Here is a 25,162-nt window from a genome sequence, read left to right as displayed (position 1 = left end):
AGGTATGAGCTCCGAATGTTGTGACATTTGCTCAGTGCATACGAGGCCACTTGAAGTCTCTCATTACCACATTCTCTGCCCTCCCAACCTTTTGTATTTCTCTCAGCGTGTCACTGTCACTGTCACTGCCTTCAAGTGGTCAATAAACCAGCCTTAACACCGTGCCCTTCCCTGGGGACACCTTGTCACTTGTGCACAGATTGACCTTATTTTCTTTCTTTGATTTTACATTTTCTTTAACACGAAAGCCCTTCCTTTATCATTTCGGCCTCCTCTATTGTTCCTGGGTGATTTATGCCATAAATGAGCTTCCCTTTATCGAGGTTTCAGGCTGTGTATCCCATTAGCATCTTCATTTAAAGCAGACTGTGCACAAGAGCAAGTATATATTTAATTCTGTCTGATTGCCTATTCTCATGTGCCTTGATTAAAAGGGACATTCATCGGGATTGATTTTTGATGCTTTAACCTGAATTTTATCAAGTTCCAATCCAATTGCCTTCCAAGGATAAAGGCATGTTATGACTTCACCTTTACACAATGAGTTTCAACCTTTAAAACCTCTTCCCTGCCTAATTTTTATTTAACCGGCAACAAAGATGTTCCTTCCTGTGCCGGCTCCCACTCTTTGAAAAGGTTTCCTTATTCCTTCCAGACTTTTCCTACTCTGTTTTCTTAACTAATGCACTGAAACATTTTCTCTGTTCCTGGCTTTGCATTTGAGAAAATGCCTCTGCAAAAACGTTGATTTTTAGTCTGTTATCTTAACAGCGTCTGTCTTTCCTCCAGGATTTTCCTCCTACTGTCCCCCTGCAGTCGAGAGCTGTGGCAACATCCCATTAGTGCACTGAACAATGCCAGGAAATATTCTCTAATCCCAGGGCCAAGTGACATGGTCTGATCCCAGACATGTTATTGAACTCTATTAACTTCCAAAACACCTTGTGGAAACCCACCCTGACCGGTTTAATTCCCAAACATGTCCAGGAATTGTTTGAAGGAGTGATAGCTGGCCCAAACCAAGCTAGATCCTAATAAATTTGCAGCATTGGGAGTTGTCTTCCAGCACCCAATAACATTCCATGGAGTTAATTCCAACTATAAATATATGTTATATGGCCCAGCACCATAGGATTCCTCCCATTGGGGTCACTCTGATTGTCCTCAGAAACACACAGAGATGTTCACCAGGCACCAAATAATGGCTTCAAACTGACACAGGGCAGGTTTACGTTGGATCTTAGGAAATAATCTTTATTGTGAGGATGGGGAAGCCCTGGCACAGGGTGCCCAGAGAAGCTGTGGCTGCTCCTGGATCCCTGGAAGTGTCTAAGGTCAGGCTGGACAGGGCTTGGAACAACCTGGGAGAGTGGACAGTGTCCCTGCCCATGGCAGGGGGTGGAACAAGATGGTCTTTAAAGTCCCTTCCAACCTAAACCATATTATGATTCTGGCAGACCCACGCCAGTCTCTTCTTGCCCAAACATCTCTTCCAGCCCATCTGAAAGCTTCTCCCGTCTCTATTTGTGGTTTGTTTGGTTTTTTCCCCCCAATGGAAACAGAAGAGTTGCAGTGTCCTAACCTGGTAACTCAGGGAAAAGAACCTCCACAACATCAACACTGTAAAATGCAAATCGAGTCAGCAGGAGAAGACACTCGATTCATGTTCCCATCCTACAGAGATCAGTCTGTCCACCAGTGCAGTGGCCCTGGGCCTGCTCTGGAGTCCTTCCAGGGCTATGCCAATGTAACCCTGATCAGATTTCCTGCTCCTTTTGTGTCCACGCTGCTGGGAAAAGTGAGATAACTTCATGCCAAGTATCCCAAAGGGGCAGCTGCAGGAGTGACAGACAGGCCAACAAATTCCCATCCACTTTGGGAGAGATGTTTCATCTGCAAATGGGTTGTACATGACAGAGACAAGTTGCTATTTCAGGTGTTTAAAGACATGCTATAACACTGCTTGGCCTTAATTTTGGGCTTCAGCAAGCTATTGATTTTTTGATTCTTTATATTATGTTAATGATGTCGTGCTCATATCAGAGCAGCAATGTACTCCTGCAAAGCTCCAGAGTGCAATATTTAATAGATACTGTTAGTATTAATTGATTTTGCTATAATTCGTTCTACGCATGTTTTCATGCTTAAGGGTTGGGGTTTTCTATTTTATTAGCAGTAAATTCCCTAAATATCCAGGCAGAATGAAAAAGTCAAAGCATTTACTTCTCCTGTTATTTTTCAATTTGGGAATGGGGGAAGTGGGGAAGGCTGTCCTCTCCAGCTCACCCCAATCAATAGCAGATTAAGTATAACACTCAATAACAGGACTGATGTGCTCCTGAACAGCTCAAGAGGCCATCAAATGATATTTTGTCAATTGGACAGATGAGTTTATGCTGTGGGTCCACTCTCCTTCCTTTCTCACCAACTCTTTCAGATCCTAACCCAGATGCCTCATCCCTGGAAGTGTCCAAGGCCAGGTTGGACAGGGCTTGGAGCACCATGGGGTAGTGGAAGGTGTCCCTGCCCATGGCAGGGGATGGCACTGGATGATCTTTAAGGTCCCTTTCCACTCAAACCATCCCTGGATTCTGTAATTCTGTGATCTTCTATCAGAGCAAGCCAGGATGGAATTCTTCGGGGCAGGTTTTTTTTTTCTTTGGTCCTTAAAAGCAGAGAGCGGAACAGAGAACAAAGATTTACTCTTGCCCTACAGTCCTGGCAAGAATTAACTCCCCACCACACAGAAAACCACTGTCATGTCCAGGTACCCTGAGACCCTGCCCAGAGAGACTGCAAAATTCAGAACCATTCCTGGAAATAAATTTTATGAGGCAATAGCCTCAAGATGGAAAAATCATTTCTGCTTCCTTGGCTAATCACACACTGAAAGTTATTTGTGACCTTGTTTGCAGGGCTGGGGCTGGGTGAGGATGAGGAAGGGATCAGGTTGATTTGCTTGTGTCCATGTTTGCATTTTCTCCTCTCCCTGAGAAAAGCTCCTGGCAAGCACCCCAACATCCTCCTCCTGCTGTTATTAACTGGCTGCCTCTTCAGAGGTGCTGGGTGGAAAAGGACCAGGGCAATCTGCAGAAAAGCCACCTCTGGCCCTGCCACATCTCAGAGATGCTCTGCTCTGATAACACATTATCAGGTCAGGCAAACTCTAAGAGACTGGGAGAAGACAAAGCAGGCAAGTGTTATCTGAACTGAAATCCTGCCCTCTTGCCCTGCACAAAACAACCCCGTGCTCCTTGGCAGGGCTGGCTGGCAGCCCTTCCAAACTGGTGTTGGGGACAGGACGTGGCTGGCTGCATGTTCCCAGCTCCTGGGGAGCCACAGGGAAGGACAGGTCCAGGAGGCTCCTGTCCCTCAGCTGCAGCTGAGAAAATCTGCAGACAAAACCTCTTTGTGGGGGAGGTTTGGGCCCAAAAGACAAAAGGAGTTTGGTTTTGTTGTGGTCATCTCTTCACCTCAGCTCTGAGCCACGAGAGTGGGGTTTCATTAATAAAGGGGCCTCATTAATACTGGGGTCCCATTAATCCAGGGGTCCCATTAATCCAGAGGCCTCATTAATACTGGTTTTAAACTGAAGGAGGGTCAATTTAGATGAGATATAAGCAAGAAATCTTTTACAATGAGGCTGGTAAAATACTGGCAGCAGTTGCCCAGAGAAGCTGTGGCTGCCCCATCCCTGGAAACATGCAAGGTCAGGTTGGATGGGGCTCTAACCCGCCCTCACCCCAAAATGTGCACTTTGAATCTGCACCAAGCTACCAAGGGAGAAGCCTTCCAGGCATGGGAAGTTAGATTGAAATTATTTTCTTCGCATGTCTCAATTAAAATGTAGATCTCCTACAATGCCTGGGGCAGAGGGGCAGGAGGCATTGGGAATGAGATAGTCAAGGGAGAAGCAAGACATGGGGGGTGTTTGCTTCTTCCCTGCCTGCCTTAACCCTTCTGGTGCCACCTCTGCTCTGACAGAAGGGTCTTCATTGGGATAATCAAGGAATAGCACATTTGCAACTTGTCATGACTGCCAAGGCTCCTTCTGCTCTAATTAAACAACCCCAAGCCCTCCCCAGCCACTGGCGAGATGAACTTGTTATTTTTGTGTTTTTTATATATATATATATATATATACATATATGCTTTTTTTTTTTTTTAAATTTATTTATTTTACTGTCTGGGACCTTGCAGTCATCACATCCAGCTCCCTACAGGACTTCTGCAATCCACTCATAGTCAAAAGTGTTTTAAGTCTTAGGGTCTCACACCCACCCATGAGGTGAGGAACTGTTACTCCTGTCCTACAAACAAGGGGCTAAAACACAGGGAAGTTAAGGATTGGAGTCATTTTAAGTCGGGCATTGTTTGATATGGTCGTTTCTCAGTAGCTGCTAAAAGAAACTGGCACTTCCAGAGGCCAATTCATTCCACTGCCTTCAACACCTCAGGGTTAGGAGGAATGAGTTCAGAAAAAGTCCTTGTCTTCACTGTCTGCAGAGACAAGAAACCGAGGAGCAGATGAGATAAATCCCATCCTAAGTAATTTGTCCAAAATCATGCAAGGTACTATGGCAGAGCAAGGAAATTAATTCTGCTCTCTTGCCTAAGGAACATTCTGTAACCAGTGGATCATGCTGACGTTCCTTTCTGAATGCACCAAGGGGTCCAGAACTTGTTTTCTCCAGCCAGAACCTGTCCCAGATCTTGTCTTACAACAGTGACTCAGTCCTTCAGCCCACACCAATTCCCACTTCCCTGACCTCCCAAATCCCTTTATCCACTTTAGGCAGAATCCTCCTCCAGCTCCTCCACTCTGTCCCAGCAGAGCACTCAGCATTTCCCCTCCTCCTCAGAATATTCGTCTCAACTTCTGCTCAACTTTCTCTTTATTTTTTGCCACAAGACAACCAACAATAAGACGTGCTAATTGCTAGTGCAACTTCCTAGGCAGGGAAACAAATGTTGGAGGAAAATGAAAAGAAACTTGCCCTTCCTTCTGTTAGCAGGGGCTAATTCCAGGACACAGCCAAGCTGCTTGCTGTGGGGCTGCCCTGTGTCCCTACAGCACTCAAATAAGCCCTTTGCCAGGAGCAGGAGAAATTCACAGCCAACACCTCTGTTCTTCACTGGGAATTTGGCCTTCCCTACAGAGGATGGCAAGAAAACATGTTTTATTTGAATATCCTGGTTTCTTGCATCCATATCTGAAGTGGAAAATCATGGAAGACAAGATGTTCAAGAAAACAGGACAGTGAGTTTCTCAGAGCCACTCACCAAACAAAAGAAATGCAGATGTTGCTGGTGTTAGGGAGAAGAGTGTGCTTAGAGCAAATCAAGGAGGATCCGCCCCCAAAATAAAGCCCCACTGCCTGATGAGAGAATCAGCTTCAAGCTCAGTAGCTCCTGTGAACTCTCAGAACCTCCCTCCAGGACCACAGTTCTGCTGGGACAGGAATCTTGAGTTGGAAGGGACCCACAAAGACCACTGAGTCCAACTCCTGGCCCCGCACAGGACACCCCAAAAATCCCACCCTGTGCCTGAGAACGTTGCCCAAACACTTCCTGAACTCTGGCAGACTTTATGCTGTGACTGCTTCCCTGTGGAGACTGCTCCAAAAATACCAAATTCTTGTATCCAAAAGTACCCAAAAATTACAAAAAAAAAAGAAAAAAGATAAAATCTCTCTGGTACAGAAGTCAAAGTGGAAAGGATCTACCTCTGCACCTCTGCTTGAGGGATGGAGTGCAGGGGGATGTGGGAGCAATAGGGAGAGTAAAGGGCTGGGGACAGATGTGCTGGTGGCACATGGGGAGATTTGGCAGCAGGTCACTGAATGTGGCAATGTGCAACAGAAGATAGGAGAAAGGAATTCTTCCCTGTGAGGGTGGTGAGGCCCTGGCTTAGGGTGCCCAGAGAAGCTGTGGCTGCCCCTGGATCCCTGGAAGTGTCCAAGGCCGGGCTGGACGGGGCGTGGAGCACCCTGAGACAGTGGAAGGTGTCCCTGCCCATGGCAGTGTTGGAATGAGATGAGATTTTAAGGATTCTTCCCACAAAAATGATTCTCTGATGGCCTGTGTTTATGGGCAGGAGTGTGTGCAGATCCATGGAGAGAATGAGTCTGGATAAAGACACACCTTAAAGGTTTGCTGTGCTTTTCTTTAGGATGAATTTCTCCCCGATCCTCTCCTGCTCCATTCCCTTCCGGGACTTGTCGCAGGTGGAGGCTGATGAAATGCCACAGAAGCAGCAGTGGCAGCGCAAGGCTGATGTTCCCCCAGCCTGGGGAGGGCTCGTTTGATGTGCCATTTTCCCTTATTGGCAGCTCATTGGCTGCAGAGGCACCGGGGAGCACCTGACAGCAAGACAGATTCCCTAAAAGAGAGCGATTCCCTACAAACAGCCCAGAGACAGTTCCCTGAGCCATCCATATTCCCTGACACTCGCTGAGTGCCACAGCCTTGCAGCAAAGCCTAGCCCTGCTTTATTGCAAATTGGGGCGTTGGAGGACTTTAAACTCCACGGGAGGAGTGAGACTGGTCACGTTGTAAAACCCGTGGAATTTTGTCCATCCTGAGAATTTGTGAGGGGATAACGTCCCAAGCTGGGGTTAGGCTCTTTTCTGTTGCCATTATACAGAGGTCTAAAGTCACTGGGGATGTCCTCAGGCCCCCATCTTATCCTCCAGAAGAAAAGTAGACTCTGTGTCATATTTGTCAGCCCCAGGTGACTGTCTCATACCTGAGGTGCCCCAGCTGCAGCACAGCAGGGATGAGCCACAGAATCGAATTCCTTGTGTAAACAAAACCACCTATAATTCAAAGTCTCCTTTTATAATATAATAATAATCAGGTGTTTAAGCACCTGATTATTCCTTTTTTTGCTGTTTCTTGAGGGCTGAATCGCCCTGCTGGCTTTGTCATCATCTGTGTTGCAGTTTAAGTCAGGGAATACTCCTTCCCTGTGACAGTCCCTGTAACTTTGCATCTCAGCTCCAGTGCACACCTGATTTTTAAGATTTTTAAGGCTGCTCAGGGTGGCCATACAGCTTATCCCTGTCCCTGTTCCCTAGGTATCTCCTGTGGGATATGCAGATATTCCACCCAGAGACCTTCCCCTGCTTTGCTAAACCTGAGCTACCAATGTTCCTGTGATGGAGACAAATCCCAAGTAGGACACCAAACTCACAGGGCTGCACGAGGAGAAAGCTTCTGCTGGAACCCACTGCACAAACTAATTATCTTCCCACCCCTCCCCACTGCCCTCTGGCAAAATAAGCTAATCAAAGAAAAGGTTGTTATCAAAACACATTTACCACACGCCTGCGTCTTATGGCCCACAGTGCCCAGTGCTGTCCCTGAGTTGCCTCAGGCAGGTACAGCCACCGAGACAATCAACCTGTGAAGGGCACAGCTCTGCCCTGCACTGCTCAGCACAGCAGAGCAGGAAAAGTACTCCCGAGAGGGACACGATGGCATTTAGGGAATGGATGCGGCGATGGGTCAGTTCTCCAGGACTGGGGATCGGCTTAGCGCGGTTGATTCAATGTTATCTGTAGAGAAACAGGATTCCCAGAGCCTCCTATTCACCTGGGGCTTTGTCACCATCAATAGCCACGGCTCCCTGTCCTGAGAATTTCCTCCTCCTCCCCGAGCTAAGAGCCCCGATCTCATTTCAAAAGGCCACTGCAGAGCTGTCACATTTAGGGCTATTTCCTTGTCTCCAAAGGTGTGAAAGGATGGGTACTTTAGCTGTACCTCAGCAGGCAGATCAGAGGTTCCCTGGGCTCAGGGCAGGATGCTTTGATGCCCCGATGCTGTGCTTCCCTCCAAAACGCCCATTCCAGTTTCCATAACTGCCTGGGAAGAAGTGGGAATCGAAGCCTGGCTCCATGCCAAGGCCAGTTGAGGGAGGATGACTCCACCTTCCCTTGCTATCAGGTGGAAGGGCTTCTCAGGCCAGCTGTGACCCGGGAGGAGTCAAACCAAGACATCCTGAGAGCTCATTCACTCCTGCCTTTGCCACCACTGACTGCCAAGCAAATGACTGGAGACTTTCAAACCAAATTAAAGATTTCAGATTTCCTGGAATTACTTTCCCTCCCAGCATTTATGTTTTTCTCCCCATCATGCAGCAGCACGGAACTGGAAATCTCCTTTGCAGTGAGAAATGGCCACAAACACCTTGGACACACCAGGGTGTTGAACTTAACAGCTGAAGTAGCTCTGAGCCTCCTTTTTGTTGGGGAGGCACAGCCCAGCTGGGTACAGATTTCTGAGGAAAAACAGGGTTTGAGCTGGAAACCATGTTCTCCATGTGGCTGCTCCATCCTCAGGAAGATTAGGACAATTATCACGTACCTTTGACAGGACTCCCAGGTGTCTGAAGGCTTCAAGAGCTTCCCCATAGCAGGATAATGTTAAGGCAGGAAAGGATAGAGAAAGATTTTCCTATAAAAACGGCCCCAGCCATGACTGTGAGAGCCAGAGGGTGGTCAGGAACTGGGAAAGGCTCCCCAGGAATGTGGTGACTACCCCAACCCTGTCAGAGTTCAGTAACAGAGTTTGGACAACACTCTCAGGGATCTGCTGTGATTTATGGGGCTGTCCTGTGCAGGGCCAGGAGCTGGAGTTCGATGATCCATATGGGTCCCTTCCAACCCAGGATATTCCCTGGTTCTATGAATTTTTCATCATTCCAGGCAAGTGCAAAACACCTTCTAAATTGCTGCCTAATTGGAGGGACCCCAGTTTGCACCTTGGGACAAAACAGCACAGGGAGAATAAGGCAGGGACAGCTGAGGGTTTACAGGAGCACAGAGCCCTGCAAGAGTCAGTAAAACCCTCTTTTCTCACTGTTAAAGCTCAGAGTGGCCCAGGACTGGGTGTGATATTTCAACCTCCTGCAAGCCTGACCAACACAGCCCCTTCCAGAAGCAGCACTGGAGGAAAAGACTGGGAAGGAAAAACAAGGAGGAGAAGGGGAAAAGAAAGAACAAAACCCCTCAGCCTGAAAGAGTCACGGGCTTTCAGACGGCAGAAAGTCAAGCAAGGAAAAGACCCTTCAAGAAAGGTCTTATTGCAGCCTGTGTAGGCAGCTGAGGTTACCCGAGACTCTCTGGTGGCTCAAAAGACTTTGACCAAGAAAGTTAAAGCCAGGGCCGATCAATGAGCTCTGCCAGAGGCAGCGCATCAGGTTACCTGCTGAGCCCAGGCACCGCGAGCTGCACTTTGGAACTTTTCCCTTTTTTTCTCCTGGTCTGGCAACGAGTCTGAGGGTGGATAACAAACCTCCCTCCCCCTCCACAGTAATCACTAGAAAACAGCTTGCTTAAATGTTTTTTTTTTTTTCTTCATATTGTGTTAGGAAAGAGAGTTGTAATTTCGGGGTGTACGAGTTGCCCACACAAGTGGCTGTGGTGGATGGGAGGAGGTGGAGAGCAAGAGGATGTGGAGGGTCACTCCCCAGACACGGGGGTAGGTGTCTTCTGCCAGAGGATGGCATAAAACCCCTTGAACAGAGCTGGTTTTTTGTTGGGAAACCAAAAATTTCTCCTATGCGTTCTGAGGTGTCTCAAAGCAGCAGGGATCCAGTTAATCCAGGCCAGCTCCACCTGAGGAATTGTGTGTGGGAGAGTTTGGCCATCCCTTGACTAACCCAGAGCCAAAGGGATCCAGGAAAGGGACTGGTATGGCTCAGATGTGGGAGTCTTATGTCATTGCTTCTTCCATGGGGTGAGGATGCCTGCAGAAGGCCACTGGATCCTATTCCCAAGGTTCAGGAGTAGCAGGATCTGCTGGCACGTGCCCTGCAAAGCCAACAGAGCCAGCTCGGGTGCCTTGGGGAGGCTCCGGCTGCCAGAAGGACACACAGAGGACATGAGTAGCTCCTCAGAGCTGAGCAGAGGAGTGCAGGGAGCAGAGCCAGCTCCTGGCTCCGATGTCTCCACGCAGGACAGACTGGAGATGCCTAAACAATCCCTCTTCCCTCCGCAGCAAATGTCAGCTCCTCTAAACCAACAGCGCTTGTTGACTGCTTTGCTCAGTCTGCAGGGCTGGTAAAGACTTCTGGGGGGAGAAAGAAATCACAGATGCCCAAATGTTTCATTCTAATGAAAAAATAAAAGTAGAAAACTAATGCTTCCTTTCAGAATGACTTTTTATTTTGAAATCTCAAGCAATTTGCTAAAAACTGAAACCAAATCCCAAAACAAGAACTTCCAAAGTCTAAATGAATCATTCTTCAATTACTAAATGGAATCAGTCCCTTCCAGAACAGCTTTCAAGAACATTTCTTATTAAAAAAATAGTTGGCCACCGTGAGCTGGTGGAAAGAAAAAAAGTTTTGAAATATCACAAGTTCTCCCAGAAAATGGGACTGTTTCCCTCTCTGATTGCAATTAATGACCTGCCAGCCAAGAGGTCCCCAGACCTGCAAGGGCAGATTCCAGAGCAGAGGGAGGCTGGTGCCTGGGGGTGCATCCTCCCTTAAGGACAGCTTGTGTGTGTTCAGCTATTCCTGTTGGAATTAGATGGACGTTGCATGAGGATGAAATGAGGCAGCAAGGAGAACATTTAGGAGTGGCACTAACACAGCAGAGCCTGGGATGGGTCCCTATGCACCCAGCAGGGGATTTCCCTTTAATAGAAGGTTGCCTTTCTCTATAGGGATGCTGCTTTTCTGCCCTAAATTTCCGTTCTTATGGCAGCTGGGGTGTTAAACACAACCCAGGGATGCTGTGCAGAGCTGAAAACCCATGTGGTGACCACGTGCACATGGACCTGTAAATGTGCATAGAATAACAGAGGGGTTTGGTTGGAAGGGACCCTCAAAATCATCCAATTCCAACACTGCCATGGGCAGGGACAACTTCCACTGTCCCAGGTTGCTCCAAGTCCTGTCCATCCTGGCCTTGGACGCTCCCAGGGATCCAGGGGCAGCCACAGCTTCTCTGGGCGACCTGTGCCAGGGCCTCACCACCCTCACAGGGAAGAATTCCTCCTCAATATCCAATCTAGAATTAGGGACAGCTCTTTCAGTTGAGAAGGTTTATCCCTCCTCTGGGGATAAAGAGCTTGAACTATTGTTGGGAAAGAAGGAAAAGGGGGCTTCCAGTTTGGGTATGGATGAGACAGGAGTAACCTTCCAAGGGGATTAGAAGGGTGGTCAAATTTGGGTGGCATCTTTGGACAGGGATGCATCTGACACAGGAGGAAGCTGCTGAATTCATTCCAGGGTTGCAGAAAACTTCACTTTTCTCTCACCCCTCTCCACAGCCCCCATTCAGGCTGCTGACATTGCTGTGACCCCTCCCCGGGAGACCCCCGCAGCCACCGAGTGCCACATTTTGAACTTACACCAAGTAAATGATTCACGGCTGCCTAAAGAGACCTGAGCAGAGCCCGGGAGGGAGCAGAGCTGGGAAAGGGAGGGGGTAAAGATCGGGGTAAAGATACAGAGATGAAAAGCTCCGGTGACCTGCTCTGTATCAGCTCGTCTTCTCGGGGCAGAAGCCAATCAATCCTCCCCCCCTCTCTCCTGCAGCCGTCTGTGGGTCTGTCTGCCTCTCTCTCAGAGGACTTGAGTTTCTCGGTGTAAGGTTAGGATAGCAGAGCTGTAGAAATCGATTCCCAAGCCCTGGCATGCCGCCCTCGGTGCAGACAGCCCAGCTCCGCTGGGAAAATGGATGGGGAGCTGTCCCTGGACCTCTCCGGTGGTGGGAGCTGAGGATAGTTGGAAATGGGGCTCTGGGGAAGAGGGGTTACATCAGCCCTTGGAGGGAAAATCCCAAAATAAGAGAGGTGTGCACGGGAGAAACAAAAAAACAGATGCTGTAACCCATTGGGCAGTTTCCACCTGTCTCCCAGTCCACCTCTCTTCCTCTGGATCGTTTCTACTGGAGGAGGGTGAGGGAACAGTGTGGCTTTGCCCACAAACCTGGTTCCCAATTCTTGCACAGCCCAACTGCCTCCTCCATGCCTTCCACAAGCTCCCACATCACTGGATTCAGCCCTGCACTGGGAATCCCCTGGGATTCCTGGCTGGGAGGGAAGGGGAAAGGGTTAGCAGCCAGGAAGGGAAATGTTTATGGCATGTTTCCCCAGGGATCCTCGTGCAGGAGTTGTTGATGACATATCCCACTTGAGGAAAAGGCTGTTAATGAATCTTAAGGGGTTCTGATGTGCAGAAATTTCTAATCAGAGGCTCAGTATTCCAGTACCCTTACCCTGAATATACTGCGCAGCCAAAACTTGTTGAGTGGGATGTAATTAGCTTCTTTGCTCTCAGGGCTGCCCAAAAGGATGAGGAAAACTGAGACCCTTCTGGGACACCTGATGCTGCACTGAAAACCCCTCCCAAACTAGGACTGAAAATCAGATTTCGTAACACCAAGGAAAACTAGAGGGAAGCAACAGACTTGAAGTGGGCTTTGATAACATTTGCCTTCAAAGTGCTTGCAGAAAACCCCACAGGGAATTAACCTCAGTGACCCCACTGCAAGGTACGTAAATAAGAGGTGTTTCTCTTTTCCAGATAAGGAAACAGAGGTTAAGTGGCCAGAGGGAGGAGGGCACGGGGATGCTGCCATCAGCCAGGTCCAGATCCCAGCCACACCTCTCCCTCAAGGATCGAGCCTGCACAGGGATTTTTTGTTTTAACCAAGTCGATGCTGCCAACCCCACCCACCACCCTCCATTCCATTTCCAATACTCCTCAGGATGAGCTGCTGCACGCTCTGCAGTTGTCTCTGCCCCTTTTCTATCCTTTTGGGAATTTATTGCTGCATGTATTGATTGCTTGACCCTGGATGGAAGGAGATGAAATATCCAGCATTGCTGTGGTACAATCAATGAACAAATTCACACTTTCCTGTGCTGCTTGCACACGTCTGTGCTGTCCCTTCACTGACAGCAAACACACGGTGTCCTGGAGGATGGATGCAGGATAAGATGGGATGGGAACACGCTATAAAGCTCTATATCAAATAGAAATATCCTCAGGTCAGCAGGATGAAAGTTTTCTGGGCTCTTGCCCACCACACCACAACTCAGGACTGGTTTGCCAAGGTCCTCTTGAGCAATTCCAGAGCATGAGCCACATTTTCGATGTGTTTTGGGATGAATCCCCCAGATCTGATTTGAAATTAAGCAGACTGCCATGGTTTTGGATGAGGGTCACACAAGCTGACAGAAGCAGAGCATTCAGAGCATCGACAGAAGGTTGGAATATGGTCCAGGTTTGTTCCTTTCTGTTCCAGGAAGCAGAGGTAACAAAGTCTATCACTTCAGCCGAATCCCTGTCTCCACCTGGAGAGTTTGCAATGCAACAAGAGGAATTCAGGTGAACTCAGAGGGAGAAGACCAACACACTGCAAGAGCAGGGCCCATTAGAAAAACCCTCCAAGGCTGCCAAGGACACCGGGAGGCTTGGAGTGACAGCACCCTGCAGAGCCTCTCTCAGCTGGAGGCTTGGGTTGGACAGACCCACTGCACTTCCCAGCCACCGTCTCTGCTGAGGGGGGCTCGGCAAATGAGACCTCCCTGCCACTCAGAGCCAGGAGCTCAGCCAAGCTGACACCTCCCTCTCCACAGCTTGGGCAGAGGGCTCTCTGCAGGAGGAGATCACTCAGGGAAAGGCTGCAGAGAGGCAACTTCAAGATCAATGGCATCATTAAACAGCCTATGGAAAACAAAGCCAATGAACTGATACCCCAGTCCTGAGGACACCGGGATCCAGTGCTGCTTGTGAGGCAGGGGATAAACCAGAACAAGAAAGTAATGGAATAGTGAAATGAGGTCCTTGCTTGGCCTGTTAAACCAAAACGTCCCAATGAAAACTACCTTGGAGTGGATCCCATGTTGTTTAGAGGGATCTGATTCCTCTCTAAGGGCGATGGAGATCACCCTTAGAGTCCAAAAGAGGAGAGGTTCAGCGTAGCAGCGGAAAGCTGGAGGTGCTGAGACAAAGGCTACTGGTCAGAGTAAAATTCCCTTAAGGAATGGAAACCACCAGGAAAATGTCCACCAGAGAAGAGCTGCTAGAGGGCTGTATTCAAAGCACATCAGGCTGGACAGGTGCTTTCCTGGTGCAGTCAGCAAACTGTGGATAGAGTGGTGGAGAAGCTCTGTCCAGCCTCTACTACCCTTCTTTCCCCTTGTCTTCCAAAAAAATCCTTTCTCAGTTAAACAAATTCCCCCCCCAGCAAGTCCCAGAGACCTTTTTGGAGGTACCTGACTCAGCCAGGGATTGAGAGAGCATTTTGCCCCTCTACCTGTGTTACTACGAGGGCAGGTGATGGGGACAGGCAGGGCTGGGACAGTGACGAACCCCAGTAGGTACTCACGTGTTGTGAAGGACACACCATCCGCAGTGGGGATCTCCCGAGCCCAGGCACTCGCTGCAGGTCTCGTACTGGCTGCACGACTCCACGGGCACCCTGGTGAGCTGCAGGAGGAAAGGAGACAACCTGTCAGGCTTCTCACAGGGCTCAGAATGGCTTGATGGAGGTGCCACCCTCCCTGCCCCCTTCCCCTGGTGCCTGTGCTCCTGCAGGGACATTTGTGCAGGGCTGGGCAGGACTGGGGCAGGCAGAGGGATGTGGGTGGTTTTCTCCAGAGCTCAGCCTGGTGCAGTCCCTGTCCAGATCCTTTCCCTGTGGCCCTTCATCCATTGCCAAATGACTTCACTTGCAGGATTTCCCAGGAATCAGCAAATCAGGCAGGCTGTGGGGATGTGGTACTTTGAAGTTAAATTAATTCATTTCGATTGGACAACAGGAGATCTTCTGCAGCAAGTTAAACTCCCTGGATCTCATTGATCTCTCTGGTTGTGGACTCTGTTGCTTTTTTGGCTTCCTGTAAGAACTGAGGTCTTGTGATGTTTTTGTCTCCCTCCTATGACCTCGTGCACCACCAGTCCCCACTGCCACTCCCACTGGAAAGCATTAGTTCCACTCCCCATTGCCCATGCAACTTTCCAACCATCACTTATCCCATCCTGGAGATGTTGGTCCCACCAGGAAAATGAAAAAGACTACCAGACTGGGTATTTTCTTGCTGTAGCCCTGCTTTTGCAGCTCAGAAGGCATTAGAGTAGGACCTGAAACACCCATCTACTGCCAAAATACCCCATTTTATCACCTATTTTTCTTTTATTTTTCCTTTTTAATTAAAGTATTTCAGTGAGAGGTTTCAAAGGCTGAAGAGACTGCCCAGCCTGACCTCCTGTCTCACAGACCAGCGCTTTTGATTCTTCTTAGGTTTTGTGAGCCCCTCACAGCCTTTGAAGCCAAACACACAATTTGGGCCCAATGACCTGATGGTCCCTTTTCCATTGAATAAGCTTCAGAGAGGCTCTCTAATATCCAGTCGATTGCTGGTGTCTTCACCCCAGTTCCTGTCAGCGGGGAGAGTTTATTCCCTCAGATGACAGCGTGTGGTATTATCCTGATGAAACACCACTGAGAACTGCCAGCTCTAAACTGCAGAACAGTTACTCCTGACAAATGACGAGGGAATACACCTGGATCCCAGGGACAATTTTTTACTTGGCACAACATTCAGGAGAGTTTCAGCTGTGAAGTGACAGATTAAGATCTATCCTGGCTGCATCTGTAAATCAACCAAAAACTGGCTTTGCAATTTAATTTTTTTAATATAAATATATATTAGGCAGAATTCCAGCTCTGTATGAAGACCTTTTCTGCTTGTATCAAAAATTGTTTTTCTCACCCCTACCCACAAATCCACACTGTAGTTGATAGTCTACAAGCAAAAGCTGAAAATGTGCTGTTTTGCCTCTGGCAAGTGGCAGAAGCTTTAGAAAACTTCAGGTAGAAACACGTTGGGGTTTATTTACCATTGCACCACTGCCTGTGCCAAGCCACCCAGAGAAACCAACTATGGCTACTGAAAACCTTTAATGAAAAAAGTGAGAACGTGGAGAAAAAAATCCTCAAAGAAAAACCAACACAAACTCACATTTCTCAACTGAATCTATTGCCATGAGCATAAAAACACAATCAGAACAGATCACAGAGCAATAAAAGTTATAAGAACAAAACAGGGAGCCAGTCATTCAAACTCCTCTAATTACGGTGGCCTTGGCAGTGATGAGTAAATGGTTGAATTTCATGATCTTAGAGGTCTTTTCCAAGATTCTATGATTCTTTCAAGAAGTTTAAAAATTAAGATGGTTTGGCCATGAATGAGGTTGTTCCACCTTCCTTAAGCTTATGATCAAAAAGGTATCACCTGCTCATGAAGTATAAACTTTATGCCTCAGAGTTTCACCCAATTAAACTCATTGAACCCAATAGTCTGTGTCATATCCAAATCTCCAAAGGGACACTTTTTCTTTACGAGAAGATACCAAAAGGTGGAGATACTATAATTTATTATGCCAGCCATTCCCACCTCTTAGTTCCACCTGAGAAAAATACATTGTGAGTTATTTTATCTCAATCACATCAAGCTTGGCCATGTCTGCGCTGTGGCCACCAGAGGACTCGAAGAAGAAGCAGATAATTTAGTTTTGAAAGACTCTAAATCTGCCATTCCTCAGTCAAGATGCAATTCCCACCTGGTAATTAGAATTTTGTGAGCACAGTTGGGTTTGGCTCTGCAGTTCCCACCCAAACAACCCTCAGTTTGACATATGGTGCTGCTTGATTTATCCTCATTAGCTCTAGATAGCTCCATCCAACCTCATTCCTGAGCCAGTTAACACCTGTCTGATAGAAGTGAGCCGTGGTTAAGAAGTTTAGATCAGAACATGAACTTTTCCAACACCTGGTGATCCTGGCTTGAATGTTCAGAGTCAAAATCCACTTGTGGCTCTGATACATGGACAAGACAGAAATCCCAGAGGACTGAAATTTGCTATTTCTTGGCAAATTGCTATAAAGAGAGTAGATAAAAGGTGGTCTCTGTAGGTTTTATTATTATTAGTTAATTTGCCATCAAAGGATATCCAAATTTGTTCCAGTGGCAGGTAGAACCTACTGGGAACCCAGATCCTCATCTTTGCTGAAATGTTTTCTTTCCAGTGTGATTTGGTATATTTTGTGGGGTATGTGTTGTTTTTAGGAGCATGCCTGGCTTGTGCTGCTGTCCCAGAGACCACAGGGATGTGCCATGAGCTTCCCACATCCTGTCAATCCCACCAGAGTGTGTCCCGTGTCACCACGTGCATTATCCCTGCCCTAAAAGTCCTTTCACGAGTTCACCTCAAGCAGCTTTATTGTGAGATTAATTAAAACTGTACCACGCTGATAAATGTCTTGGGCTGGAAGTGTCAGACCTTCCAATTAATGCAGAAAGAAAGCACAAAAAACAAAGGAGCTGCGACTGAAAGAAAAGCCACCTAAGGGTCGTCTGCTGAAAAGAGGAAGAACATCAAGCAAATAAGGCACATCAGAGGTCTTATTTTCTTTTTTGGAGCATAAATTGTAATTAATTCAGCTCAGCTTTCCAAGTTGAAGGGTTTGGGGGCTGACTGTGTCCCTCCAGGGAACAGCCAGCTTTTTGTGCTGCCACTGAAATATCAGGAAAAGGGAAGTCCATGCAGCCTCCCACTTACAGAGCCTCTCCACTATTCACTGGGATGAAGGGGCCAGGCAGTTCTGAAGGTTGAAGTCTCCACGGCAAACCAGGCTGTGATCATTCCTTCCACCCCTTCTCCATCCTTGGAAAGTCTGACAAACTCTTCAAGGTTATTTCCCAGCCTTGGTGAGGATTCCTACCTCTGGCCCTTCGTGGGAGTAGAATCTGGACTCAACATTTTGCAGCAAATATCGTAGAATCCTGGAACATCTGAATTGGAAGGGACCCACAAGGATCACTGAACTCCAGTTCTTAGCCCTGCACAGGACAACCCCAAGAATCCCCCACGTGCCAGAGAGTGTTGTCGAGATATAACCAGCAGTTCAGAGGGATTAGAAAAGGAAAGTGTCCCTCATTTTGGGGCATTAGGAGCCAGTTTGGGATAATTTCTCTTTCAGCGGTGGTCACAGCTTCACTGACATTTTGGCCTCACTGTGCCAGAGCAATATATGGATGTAAGAACAGACTGCTACTGTTCTCAGGGCTTATATCACATATATTAGGAAAATACATGATATTAAGAAAATGTTCTTGCCCCAGAGGGTAGTGGGACACTGAACAGGCTCCCCAGGGAATGGGCACATTCCCAAGGCTCCCAGAGCTCCAGGAGTGCTTGGACAATGCTCTCACGGATGCACAGGGTGGGATTGTTGGGGTGTCTGTGCAGGGCCAGGAGCTGGACTGGATGATCCTTGTGGGTCCCTGACAACTCAGGATATTCCTTGAGTCTATCCCCACATCTCCCCATTTTATCAAGGAGAGCTGAAGCTGAAAGTGAGGTCTCAGCAGCAGAAGGAGGATGTATCTGAAGGTGTGTGTTTATGGCATCTGAGCAAGCTCAAGGAGGAAGTTCAGGTAACACCTGCTCAGTGAACACCAAGTTATTAAGTACAACATATTTAGGCTTTGGGTTCATTGGAACATTGAAGATATGAAGGTGAGGTCCCTACAGATGCCTGTCCACACACCTGGTGGACATCCAGGAGCTGCTGTGCTTCCTGAGGTCTGTCCATAGCAGAGGGACAGATGATCTCTGATCCAGAGTGAGATGCAATCCCAGAGCCAGGGAATCCCACGTCCTTCTCAAGGGCAGAAAGGGAACAATGAGCAGGCCCAGCTGCCATGGCTGCAGCAGGATTTGAAGAGATATTTCACTTCATCAACAAATTCATTCACTGCTCCCCAAAGAAATCATTCACGAGATTCTGGCTCACAAGAACATCTTAAAAATCTGGCAAAATCTGCAAACTGCTGGATGGTTCAGAGCTCAACTGCTCCTTCAGGGTGTTTCACACACCACCTCACCTCTGATCCTGCCTAAATTCCAAACTGCAGATTCTCCAGCTCCCAGCCTCCCTTCCCCTCCCCATTTCTAGTATGAATGAGTTACAAAAAGTCATTTAAAACAAAATGATTGAGTTTTTTTGGATCTGATAGACAGTAACAGCTAATCCTGTTAGAAATTTGGCTCTTGCTTCTGCCATTATATATTCACAAAAGCTTCTGCTATGTGCTCAGTCACAATTTTTTGGCTCAAATTTTTGACTTTTTTATTTCAATATACATTACTTCTTTTTCCCCTTAAACTGCCAACAGTCTGGTCAAAACCTGAATCATTGCTCAATCTCTGTTGTTATAATTGGATGTTAATGCAGCAGCAGGATTTATTCAGTCTGATGGACTAAGTTAATTTAAATGTACAAAAAGGCATCTTAAGTAGCCAATTTCCTTCCCAACAGTCAAAAGATATATTCCCAAAACACTGAACAGTGGCTCTGTCAAGCCATGTGGGTTCTGTGAATGCTGCTATCTTTCGAGGCTCAGCCAGCCCCAAAAAACTGCAGAAAGATTAAGAGTGGAGCTTATTTGATTTCAAAGCCCTGAATAGAGTGTTCATGACAATACAGTTTATTAAATAGAGGAAGGAAAAAAAAAACCCCACCTGAAAGAAGCACAGGCTGAAGCATTTCTGCGCCTGAACAAAGTCAGTGAGGGTGTTCAGTCACCTGCACAGCATCCCAAGATGCTGATTTTATTTTGGCCCGAATTATGGAAAAAGGGACTTGGATTTCCTCTGTCATGTTTGATATCCTGTGCCTTATTACCTGACCTACAGACTCAGTAAAAAAAAGCAGGAACAGGGAAAAGCAAAGCCCAGGGAGCTGAAGCACATTATTTACACTGGTGAGTAAAGAACTCACACGGGGAGATCTCAAACTGGTGGGAGAGGAGCTGCTCCTGTGGGGATGGAGATGAGGATTTGAGTTTGATTCCAGCCTGCCACTCCTGTGTGATAAGCAAATAACTTGTCAGTCCCACTGGGACAGGGAATGTCATTTCTCATCAGACACCCCCAAGCTCTGCCTCTTCATGGTACCCCTCTTCCCAGTAAATCCACACTTACATCCTTGGGAAGCTGGGGGCTTTAATTAAGAGCGTTAATTGGAAGCAGCAGTAGCTGTCAAGGACAAATGACACAATAATTAAAGTGGGGGTCAGTGTCCTGCTGTGTGGCAGAATAAATTATCTGATTTTCACCAAGAGCCCCCTACCTCCAGTTGTGTGTTTGCTGCTCCTCCTCCTCTCCCCTCTCTGTTCTGAGCTGTTCTGGGCACCTTTGGTGAGAGATGTTTGCACTCTGGTGCTGCCAGAGCAAATCCCCAGCCACAACCACACGACACTCACACCAACAGAGGTACAGCAAGAAGAGGAATAGAAAGATTTGATGCCCACAACCTCTGTAGCAACAGCTCCAGGAAACTTTGGGGTAAGGCTGAGTGATGGCAGTTCCCATCAGATGTTCTCACGATAAGATTGCTGCTCCTACAGCAGTGAAATTTGCTTTGCACACCTTGCAGTGCATTCTTCTCTTCATAAGTCTCTTGGCAAGACCCTGCCCTGTAGCTGGCTTGGAAAACCCCCCAAATCAGGGGTTTTTTATTTAGTCCATGCTGGGCTCCATTTCTGATCCATCAAGTCTGTCAGTCTTGCAGCTTGTAGGGAACAGCTGTGTTGTGTCAGGTGTGAAAAGTGAGGGCTTTGCCTTCTCACTAAACTCTGTCTGCAGCATCAGAGTCTAATTCTAAGCTAGAAACCTGGGCTCTGTTGAAGGAGAGACCTTTTGCAGGGCAGGATTTGTCTCCTCTCTGTTTTCGATGTCAAGCAGGCATGAGATAAATCACACCCTGGATGTGCCTGTGTCTGTTCACTGAATATAAAGGAGTCTGGACAGCCGGGTCAGATGGAGACATTTACAGGATACACCACAGCCACTGCGTGAGGTGACTCCCACATCAATGCCACACTTAAGTTTCTGCTCTTCCTCAAATTTTAAAACTGAGAACAATCCCCAAATATGCTCAGACCTTCCTTCTTCCTAATTGCAGCACCAGAACAACCAGTCACAGTACAAAATATATTTTCTTTAATGTCTTGGAGAGTGGTATAGGAAATTCCCTGTGTTCCATAGCTAGAAAACCATTCCAGAACTCCAAAGCCCTTGTGTGCTACCAGGGGCTGTGTTTGAACAAGGGTCTTTCCCCATCTTCTCTGTCCCACAGCCTTCACACAAAGCTCATCCCTGCTCTCTGTTCTGGCTGTATTTACAAAGGAACAGACAGGTAACAAAGATTATCTCAGTCCTTTTCTTGAAAGCTTGGCAGGTTCCCAGTTCTCCCTTTACAACTGCTCAGCTTCTGCCCCGTGCCGTCCCTTCTTCAAAGAATTCCTCCTCTCCATAGTGACTCTCTTCCTAAAAACATCACTCCAGCAGGAGCAGGGGGCACAGCATCCTACTGGGAGCTTAGTTGGGAGCCTGGAGGTTGGAGAGTGTTTCACACACTCAGAGGTTTCAGTTCAGATTTCCTCCGAATCCACTCATTTTTCCCTTACCAAGAATGCAAAACCGTTCCTCAGCTGGGATACCAATGGTGCATCCCATTGGCACAAGGCAGAGAAATTTTTAGGAATGCCTTGTAAAAATCAGTTTGCCAGCTCAGAGGTGTGGAAGGAGAGACAAAGGATTTTACCCAAATCTGATGAACCCAACCACCCTTTTCCCCACCCTACAAACCATCAGCTCTGACCAACTTCCTCTGCCTGCAGCATTCTGTCTGTATTTCTCCCAGCTGAATCCAGGTAGCTTCACATCCCCCCTTCCTTGTTTACACTAAATCTTGATCCCCTGGTCAAGTGTTTCAGCCTGTAAACTGTGAAACAAATGAGGTTTGGCTAAACATTTGTGTTCAAAAGCCTTCAAAAAAAGAGCCTTGTGTCACAATTAATGCAGGGCTAGCCCAGGCTTAATGAGAGCCTGTGCCTGTGTGGCCACTGGAGCGTGGCTGCTGAGCAAGGGAGAGATTGTTACCCAGGCTCCAAAGAGGCTATATATAGATTTAATTGGGATCTGTAAAGGAATGCATGACACTGCAATGGGTTTGTCAAAGTCCAGCGTCACTTGAAGGCTCCTGGTGGAGACTTCAACAGTTAAAACACACAGGGAGAAGTTAAGAGTTGTTTCTGCTGGTGATGGCGCTTTACAGCTCGTGTTGTCCCACTGTCTTTCCAGATGTTCCCACCATAGAATCAGAGAAAGACTTGGGTTGGAAGGGACCTTAAAGATCATCTGGTTCCAACATGCCCATCGTGGGAAGGGTTCCTTATCCTCAGCTATCAGTGAGCACCTTCCCATAGATTAGTTCTCCTCAGCAGCCCTCTCAGGTATCCTGTTGTGTCCATTCCCATCAATTCAATCCTATCACCACTACAAATTCCATCTTTGCACATTTAATGTCTCCCTGGGCTATGAAGTTCTCATCCTCATCCAGTTGCCTGGAGGAACTTTGCCTCCCCTCTCTCCCCAGGCCACCACTCCTGACCCAGGCAGTTCATGAAGGACTGTGTTGATCAAACTCCCTTGTGTGGGATACAATCCCTGCCAGCACTATCAGGCTACAGGAACTGTGGCAGTCTGATAAATGCTCTTTTTTCAGTCACAATCAGACTTTAAATCCCCCATAATTCCATACAGGACCAGCTGAACTGGCTGGGACCAACACCCCACACATCACAGTTCAGTCATAGCCGACAAGGAAATCATAAGACCAGGGTAAACACATTCATGTCCCCAGCAGCTGCCCAGCCTTTGGTTGTTTTCATTTAGGAGAACTTCTGCATCTTGTCTGTCTCTCCATCATAACCCAAAGAGCTCTTTCTTTTCTTTTTTTTTTTTTTTTTGGTTTATCCTTGAAATTGCATTGATTTTTGCATCCACAGCATGCTTTGCCAGGGATTTTCACAGATCCAGAGCCCACTGCTTGAAGGAATCACCTCCTTTCATTTGTTCAGGACTTGATTTTTCAACAGTTTAATTTCATGCCCTGTAATTCTTGTATTTGCAGAGGTGTTGAACAGTCGGTTCCTATCCATCCCCTCCTGCCATTCCTAAATTTGCCAATCTCTCCACACACCCCAGCTCACCTCCTTCAAGGCTGAGGACCTCCTGCTTCTTCAGTCACCTCCCACATGGAAACCACCCCATACCTCTCATCACAGCATCATTAAGGTTGGAAAAGTCCTCTAAAATCATCGAGTCCAACCCAGCACTGCCAAGGCCACCACTGACCATGTCCCCAAGTGCCACATCCACACAGCTTTTGAACACTTCCAGGGATCGTGGTTCCACCACTGCCCTGGGCAGCCTCTTCCAGTGCCTGACCACCCTTTCCATGAATAAATTTTCCCTAATATCCAACCTAAACCTCCCCTGGTACAACTGGAGACTGTTTCATCCTGTCCCTGTTCCCTGGCAGCAGAGCCCAACCCTCCTGGCTGCCCCCTCCTGTCAGGGACTTGTGCAGAGCCACAAGGTCCCCCCGGAGCCTCCTTTGCTCCAGGCCGAGCCCCTTTCCCAGCTCCCTCAGCCGCTTCTCATCAGAGTTGTGCTCATTCTTCCTCTTTTAACCGTTTATTTACGCTTCTGTAGCCAAATATTGGGCAAAAGGAGAGGCTAAGAGGTGGCTGAGGTCATCTCTGTAGCCTTCACCGCCTTGTCCCCTGCCTGGGCTCTCAGGCACTGATCTCACCAAAAACTATTAAATTGCTGTCTTTAGCAGGGTGTCACCTCTCAGTTTGAGGCACAGGGCTGCTCACATCCCTCGGGCTCATCCCAGGTGACAAAGACAACACATCAGGTTGACCTGTGATTGTTTTATCGAAGGCAGGTAACTCATAAAACTTGATTGCTTTTAGCTGAGTGGGTGTGCAGTGGTGCTGATCTTCACACAGCTCCCCAGAGGCCACACTTCTTGCCACAAAAAGTGGCATTTGGATCGTTCCCAGATACCCTCACACATCCCCACTCCAAATTTCCTCCTCCCATCACTGCCTCCTCTCTTTTTACACCTCGTTCTCCATACAGTGCCCTCAAATCTCTCTGACAGGAGCTCCTCAGGCAGCATCAGTCAGAGTGATAACATCAGCTGAAGAGTTCTGAGGTCACACTGGTTAATCTGCAGCCCAAAATCTTCAGATGTGAAGCAGGGAGAGCAGTGATAACATTTGCTTGCAGCTGTTCCTGAGCAAACACGCACTAACCCAACCCACAGCCCCAAAACTGGGGCTTTCGGGGCTGTCACAGCACCTCTGCCTCTCCAGAGCACTCCCCACCAGCAGCCTTCCTGAGGGTTTCACTCAAGAGTTAAGCAAGATCCAGGGAGAAAACACGAAGCAGGCTCTTCCCAAGCCCTTAAATTTACATCTCAGTTTATTAAAGGAGAGAAAAGCAGACAGCACTCCCTGCTCAGCTGGCGCCTGTGGGAGCCCTCAAGGTTTGGGGGGTAATTAGTGCTGCCAAAAGAGACAGCATCCAGGCAGAGATGCAGGCCGCTATTTTGGGGCACATCCATTTGTCTTTAGATATCTCTGCTGTTTGTTTCAGCGTGGAATTAGAGGGAAGAAGAACCCAGCAAAGCCCGGCTCCCTCTCTGTATGGTTTTAACTCACAAAGGGGGCTTGAAATGAAGAATTCCCGCTGAGTGCAGTGAGGTTTGCTCCATCCCAGTGCCCATATTTCAGTGTATGAAGTGCATACCTGGTGCAGCAAGCACTCCACGTGTTTTCCCAGCTTTCCCAGGCATTCATCTTGCCATAAAATGAAAGTTCAAGGATATTTAATTCGGGGATCATATAAATGCATAACTTTAAAGGTCACAAGGGACCACTACATCATCTGTTCTCACCTCCCGTACATCACAGGCCACTGCCCATCTACTCCTAGGCTGAACCAGATAATCTGGGTTTAGCTAAAGCATCTCACCTTGGAAAGACCTCCCATTATGATGTGAAGATACCAGGAAAGGCAGTTAATCACTCACACCGTAAAAAGCTTGCACACACCTTAATTTTCAGGTGAATTCATCAGGCTTTGGCTCCCAACCACTGATCTTTATTTTGGTTTTCTTTTCTAGGTTGTAAAGCCCTTTAACCTGCTGTTTTCACCCTGTGAAGATACTCAGAGATCCTAATCAAGTTATTCCTCAGTCTTCCTGCTGCT

At 47.7% G+C, this 25,162-nt stretch overlaps 1 protein-coding gene across 4 annotated transcripts in view; it reads right to left on the bottom strand.

Moving 5' to 3' along the window:
* The window catches only part of PLXNA4 (plexin A4), a 429,278-nt gene that overhangs the window by 132,150 nt on the left and 271,966 nt on the right, over positions 1–25,162 (bottom strand). For 3 of the 4 annotated variants that reach the window (XM_017728009.1, XM_008628864.2, XM_017728010.1), the window contains exon 5: positions 14,352–14,452. In XM_017728009.1, coding sequence (XP_017583498.1) covers positions 14,352–14,452 — 101 coding nt within the window. Of the gene's footprint in view, positions 1–11,320; positions 13,315–14,351; positions 14,453–25,162 lie in introns of those variants that run through there. The other variant, XM_017728011.1, reaches the window with a different exon arrangement.

Source organism: Corvus brachyrhynchos, unplaced genomic scaffold (genome assembly GCF_000691975.1).
Source record: "Corvus brachyrhynchos isolate BGI_N302 unplaced genomic scaffold, ASM69197v1 scaffold182, whole genome shotgun sequence".
Taxonomy (NCBI): domain Eukaryota; kingdom Metazoa; phylum Chordata; class Aves; order Passeriformes; family Corvidae; genus Corvus; species Corvus brachyrhynchos.
The sequence above is the reverse complement of the archived record's forward strand: the minus strand, read 5'-3'. Positions and strand labels throughout refer to the sequence as shown.